The 6,364-nt window shown below is 52.7% G+C and overlaps 1 protein-coding gene across 1 annotated transcript in view; it reads left to right on the top strand.

Moving 5' to 3' along the window:
• Positions 1–6,200, top strand: part of CACFD1 (calcium channel flower domain containing 1) — a 7,348-nt gene extending 1,148 nt beyond the window's left edge. The window contains exons 2-5 of the mRNA XM_005421263.2: positions 3,775–3,847; positions 4,700–4,825; positions 4,932–5,039; positions 5,493–6,200. Of these exons, the coding sequence (XP_005421320.1) occupies positions 3,775–3,847; positions 4,700–4,825; positions 4,932–5,039; positions 5,493–5,586 (401 nt within the window). The 3' untranslated portion in view covers positions 5,587–6,200. The remainder of the gene's footprint in view (positions 1–3,774; positions 3,848–4,699; positions 4,826–4,931; positions 5,040–5,492) is intronic.
• Positions 6,201–6,364: the final 164 nt, after the last annotated feature.

Here is a 6,364-nt window from a genome sequence, read left to right as displayed (position 1 = left end):
GGAAAGAGTCTCAGCAGCATTGCCAGAAATCAGCCTGTCCTGGAGTGCTGTTTTGCTACATTCTGTGGAGAGATTAATAGCTCTTAAAAGCAGGAGGGACTGTTATGACCGCTTAGTCTGATCTCCTGCAGAGCACAGGATGGAGAATTTCTCCTGCTTCAGGTCCACGACTTCAAGTTAAACAAGAAGGTTTCTCAGCCAGTGCAATCAGCCCTGATTTATTCCATCAGCTGGAGCTTTGTGTCTGATCACCCTCTCCCCATGCCTGCCCCTTCCCATCCTGCCTTTTGCCTTGGGGCTGGGCTGCACAACCCCACCACGTTTTCGGAGCTGACATTTGCACCCTGTGGCATCACTGGCAGGCTCCTGAAAGCCCTTTTTGGCCAGGCTGGTAAAACATGTGCTGCTCTCACCGTTCCTTGTGCTAGGTGCTGAAATGCTGGAGGTGTGACAGGATTTGGTGGGACTGCTCTGAACACCACGTGCCCTGCCTGAGGCCCCCGCGCTCCTGGCCCGGCCAGCAGCCAGGAGAACCAGCTGGGAAGTGTCTGTGCAGCAGGTCCCAGGTGGGGGTTCAGAGGAGCAGCTTCTTTCCCACGGGTTGTGGCTGTAGCAGGAGCCTCAGCACTTTTCCTGCAGTTTTATCCCATGCAGAGCTCGGGGTGATGTGGATGGAGGGTGAAGAGCTGGTGGGTCATGCTGGTGGCACTGCCAGCCTCGTGCTATAGCAGCTCGTGAGTGGCTTGAAAGTGCAAATTTCTTCTTTTTCCCTCTCTGTCTTTGTGTTTCAAAGCAGCTGAATTATACTTGGATTATTTTCCCAACCTTTTGTTCACAGCTCTGCGACCTCGTGGCTTGTTTTTACAGGAAAGATGAGAGTTTTATGTCTTTGGGTGAGTCTGGGAGAAGCTTTTGGAAGAAGAGCCAGGTTCTTAACAGGGTTTGCCAAAGATTTGGGGAGTGACAGCTGGCTCTGGAGCCCTGTCTCTTTATCAGGGAGAAAATGAGGCACAAACTCTCCTTATGAGCAGGGAAAAGGGGAATTGTGGAAAAAACAACCAGTGCCCTGTGCTACCAACACTCCTCTTCAAAATGTTCAGCATCACCTTGTTGAAGGTGGATAGTTTGGAGAAGAGGTGATGAATAAACCAGCAAGGCTGGAGTTTGCTGTTGTTCTCAGCAATTGCTGTGAAAGAACAGAACTAATTTATAAGTTTTGCGAGCAACTGGATTTTAATGCTGCTACAGGGCTGGATTATTTCTTACAGAGGGGAAAATTCCCTCAGAAAGGAAGAGAAACTTCGTTAGCGGAGGTGAGACCAGCAGACAACATCTGCCACATGCAACACCTGCAGCCACAGCTTGCTGCAGCCAGAAAAATCCAAGGGCTGGAGCAAGAACCAGACAGACAAGGTTCAGGATCCCTTTCTGGCTCCTGCACACGCTGGCTTGGTGACCTTGGCCAAGTCCCTTCTCTCCTTGTGTTCCTGTTTGTAATGGGACGAGGAGAGTCTGTGGCTTTTGTAAAACACTCTAGGAGCAAAAATAGGCTTGTGTTGAGGACAGTGACCAGCTGCTGGGAATGAATAGAGCCTTTGTAGGGAAGGGTGTCCTTCCCCCCTCATTTTAGCTCCCAGTTATTTGTGCTTCCTCAGGGATTCGAGATGGGACAGCAGTTAAACAAATGGCAGAACTGTCTGTCTCCCATAGCTTACGTGCCACAGAGCATTATCTCTGTTTTAACCCTGTTGTGAGGCCTCTGTTTGAAAAGAAAATATTTTAAAAACAAAATTTTGGCTTGACAGGGGTGGGATCAGCTCCTGCCCTGGTGGGACAAGGAGGTACCAGGCTGTGTGGGACCAGCAGCTCTGCAAAGGAGGCCCAAAGTCACTGAGCTGTTCTGTGGCTGCTGGCAGCAGCTCTGGGGGCAGTGCTCCTGTGATCCCAAACCTTTGACTCCTTTCCTGCTGCTCCTGCTGACGTGGGGCTTGCTCAGCTCTTCTTCCTGGGTCATTAGGCAACCAGGCTGGTTGCTGGGCCAGGACTGCTGCAGGGACACGGTGCTGCAGGGTTGTTTTGGAGTGTTTGGGGACAAAGCCAAACCAGAAACCTGGCAAAACAACCCTTAGTTGGTTTGATAAGGGAAAAAAAAAAAAAACCACAACTTGCTTGGAAAAGAACATTCTGCTTCCCTTAGTTTGTTGTGTGGTGGAAACCTGCTGGGAACTGCCCAGGACCTCTGTGCTCTGCTACAGGGTCCTGCCCCAGCCCTTGCTGTGTTTTGGGGATAGCTGAGAGGTTTTGCTGCTCTGCTAATTATAAAATGCCAGAAAGTCACTCAGCATTATTGTCAGGAATGTCCTTTCCTGGGGGACAACGAGTGCCACGAGCCTGGGATGCTTCCCCCGAGCTCCTCTTCATCAGCATCCAAGGTTTTGGTGGTCACAGGGAATTGGGACCCCCTGGTTTGGGCCCTGCTCTCCATGCTGCCCACAGCTCCCAGGAATCCTGCTTGCCATTGCTCCCCTCCAGCTGTTTGCACATGTGACCATGAACAGATCACTCCACCCCCGTGCCTCAGTTTCCCCGGCAGTGTGGGGACAGTGACAGTGGGACCTGTGGGATGGGAGGGTGAGAAGTGCCCTTGGAGCACAGATATTAGCACATCCTCTGGAATATCCCCTCTGCTAGCTGATCTTGTTCTTGCAGGACTCTCCAAAAGATTTTGGGTCCTATGGACTTAGTTCTAGGAAGTGTTAAAAAATAATGTTTTTTGGTATTTCCTAAGACCAGGAGGTCATTTGCTCACGGGATGACCTTCAATCTGTCCTGTCACTGCCTGCAATTCTGCTCCCCTGCCTGGTAAACAAGGATAACTATTTTTAAAGGAACTTTGAGGATTCAGCAGCAACTGCTTAAAAGAAACCTTGCAAGAATGTGCCAGGCTTTTGAAGGTCAGGGCTGCTCACAGCAGCTCTGCTCAGGGATCCCCTCAGCAGACACCCAAAATCCTCAATCCAGGGCTGGTCTCATCCTCAGAGAGGGGCTCTGCTGCTCTCCATCATCCCCAAGAGAGCATTTAAAGGCCATAGAATCCATTTTAGGTGAAGTTTTACAGTGTGATGATGTTTGCTGAGGTGTGTCTCCTGCCCTCCCAGCTGAGCTCGAGTTCCTGGTGCCAGCTCTGGCCCTGGCAGAGGGAAGGGCCCATATCAGGTGCCAGGAACACTCTGCAAGTTTAATGAGGCAGCAGGGAGGTGGATGCAGCTCAGCTCAGTCACTGCTGCCTGGTTCCTCTCCCTGAGTTACAGAGCCAGGAGCACTGGGGTTATTTTGAGCTTTATTCACTTCCTTTTGTATTACCAGAGACCCAAACTTGTTTTTTTTTCTGCCCATCTCTGGTGAAGCTGCACAGAACCAGCAGTGAGTGGCAGAGGCTGGGTTCACCTCTGCTGTATTTATTATTTTACTGTGTACAATTCATGTTTCTGCTGAACTTGCCCTGTGCTGCTCAGAGGTGGAACCTGCTGGCACTTCTTGTCTACCTTGGCACATAAAATCCAGGTGCACATCGTGGATTCCATGTGGAAGACAAGGGAAATAATTGTTGGAACAGCACTCAGAGCAAAAGGAGACTAGAGGAGGGCTCTTCCTTGCATACCAGGCTCCTTTTGGGCCGCCAGACCTTTCCACCCACCATCCAGTGCCCACAGGTGCTGGCCAAGGGCATTCAGGGTTGGTCATGGTGGTCACTGAAAACCTCTTTCTTTCCAGCCTGTGCCTTTGCTGGTCTCTGGAACTGTGTCACCATCAACCCCCTGAACATCGCAGCCGGCGTGTGGATGATGTGAGCAGCTTTATTTTCATTTTCCTGCTGGGAGGGAGGCATTATTAACCAGACCCTGCTGAGGGGGCAAAGCTGCCCTGCTTGGGCAGTGGATGGGAGTGAAACATCCATCAGGCTCTGGGAATTGCCAGGCAGGTTGAGATGTTAGGTTTATTCTGTTTATGTTATTTCTTGATGCATTTTTAGGTAAATACCGAGATACCCTAATCCAAAATCAATCTGGGGCAGCAGGGCTTGGAAATCTGGAAATTATCAAGAACTGAGGGGGAAGCAGAGCGGGGCCCAGCCTCACCATTCCCTCCCCTGCACGGAGCATGGAATATCTGCTCTCTGTGGGCCTGGGGGGCATTGCTGACCCTCACTCGGTGCCTAAAAGCAGGATTAACTCTGGTTTGCTCTCTCTGGAGAGCAAATACTGAGGTACCCTTGTCCAAAATCAATCTGGGGCAGCAGGGCTTGGAAATCTGGAAATTATCAAGAACTGAGGGGGAAGCAGAGCGGGGCCCAGCCTCACCATTCCCTCCCCTGCACGGAGCATGGAATATCCGCTCTCTGTGGGCCTGGGGGGCATTGCTGACCCTCACTCGGTGCCTAAAAGCAGGATTAACTCTGGTTTGCTCTCTCTGGAGAGCAAATACTGAGGTACCCTTGTCCAAAATCAATCTGGGGCAGCAGGGCTTGGAAATCTGGAAATTATCAAGAATTGAGGGGGGAGCAGAGCGGGGCCCGGCCTCACCATCCTCTCCACCTGCACGGAGCATGGAATATCCGCTCTCTGTGGGCCTGGGGGGCATTGCTGACCCTCACTCGGTGCCTAAAAGCAGGATTAACTCTGGTTTGCTCTCTCTGGAGGCTCAACGCCTTCGTGCTGTTCCTGTGCGAGGCTCCTTTCTGCTGCCAGTTCATCGAGTTCGCCAACGCCGTGGCCACCAGGGCCGACCGGCTGCGGGCCTGGCAGAAAGCAGCTTTCTACTGCGGGTGAGGATGCTCCTGGGGGTTCACGGTGGGCACACCCCGGGGAAAGAACACCCCTGCAGCCCGTGGGGAGCGGGGCCCTGCTCTGAGGGCTGCCCCTGTCTTGCAGCATGGCCGTGTTCCCCGTCATGCTCAGCCTGACGCTGACCACGCTCCTGGGCAACGCCATCGCCTTCGCCACCGGCGTGCTCTACGGAATGTCGGCCCTGGGAAAGAAGTAAGAGAGGTCCAGGTGCTCGTGTGGAGGGCAGGGAAAGGGGGAGATGGAGCTCCAGAGCTGCCCCATCTGCCTCCCTAAGGCTCTGCTTTGCTCGCGCACAAACCGCGCTGAGGTGTGGGTGTGGATCATTCCACGTTCTCCCTCATCGCTGAGAAAATCTCCCTCACCTCAGCGCCCTGTGAGGGAAGGTCCTGGGGGCTGAAACTTTGAGTTTTGGGGGTTCTGAGGGTCCCACCCTTCTGCCCTGTGAGGGAAGGTCCTGGGGGCTGCTGAAGCTCTGAGTTTTGGGGGTCCCACTCTTCTGTCCGCAGCTTTTGGGTGGATGGGCCCAGCTTTGGGGGTTGGGAGGGGCAGCAAGTGTGGTTTGACCCCTGGAATCCCTTGGCACAGAGAGGCAGGCCCAGCTGGGACAGTCCCTGCCATGTCCAACGCTGTCCCTTGTCCCCACAGGGGAGATGCCATCTCCTACGCCCGCATCCACCAGCAGCAGAAGCAGATGGATGAAGAGAAGCTGACGGGGAGCCTGGAGGGACAGGCTCTCTGAAGGACACGAGCTCTGGGTGGCATCTCCTGGACATGGTGAAGATGTGGAAGGCTGCTCTGCCCTTCGCTCTGTCCTCTCCACTCCCTGCTACACCACGATGTCCCTGGACCCTGCAGCAAGTGGAAATCTCAGGGGCTGGGGCAGGCTGTGTCCTCTCCTCACATCAGCAGCCAGACCTCAGCACATCGCTCCTTCTCTCCTCAGCCCTCAACCCAAACACTGCCCCTGTTTTTTAATATTTTCTTTTCTTTTTGCTGCAGAGGTGCTGGCTCTCTGAGTGCTGCTTTCACAACCTTTCTTTTTTTTTTTTTTTTTTTGGACTGCCCTCTGGATGGGTGAGGAAGGACAGGGGACCTGCCAGTGCAGGTTCCACATGTTTAGGAACACTCCCTGGGATGGCCCTTCCCAGGTACAACACCTAAAACCCCCTGGTGCTTAACCTTGGTCTTCTTCCACTGTTTTATTTATGGGACCAAGCACTGGAGGCATCGGTGCACAGGAAAGGATTTCCAGCAAAAATCCACCTAAAGATAAAATCCACCTCATCAAGGGAGCTGCCAGAGCTGCTGGGCAGATCCTGGGACCTCCAAAGCACAGTTCCTGCTTCCTCTGGGTACAGCTACAGGCAGTGACTGCCATTTACTTGAATTGTGAGAATTAATTACTTTGTCTTAATAAGGGCACTTTCCTTAAGCTTCAGTCTTCTACTGGGGCAGAAGGGAAACAATATTTGCAGTACCTCAGCTGAAAAGGATGTTGTTTCTTGAGCCAAGTGGGA

This window comes from Geospiza fortis, unplaced genomic scaffold (genome assembly GCF_000277835.1).
Source record: "Geospiza fortis unplaced genomic scaffold, GeoFor_1.0 scaffold27, whole genome shotgun sequence".
Lineage (NCBI taxonomy): Eukaryota > Metazoa > Chordata > Aves > Passeriformes > Thraupidae > Geospiza > Geospiza fortis.
Note: the sequence above shows the minus strand (reverse complement) of the source record. Positions and strands in the feature narration are given on the sequence as shown.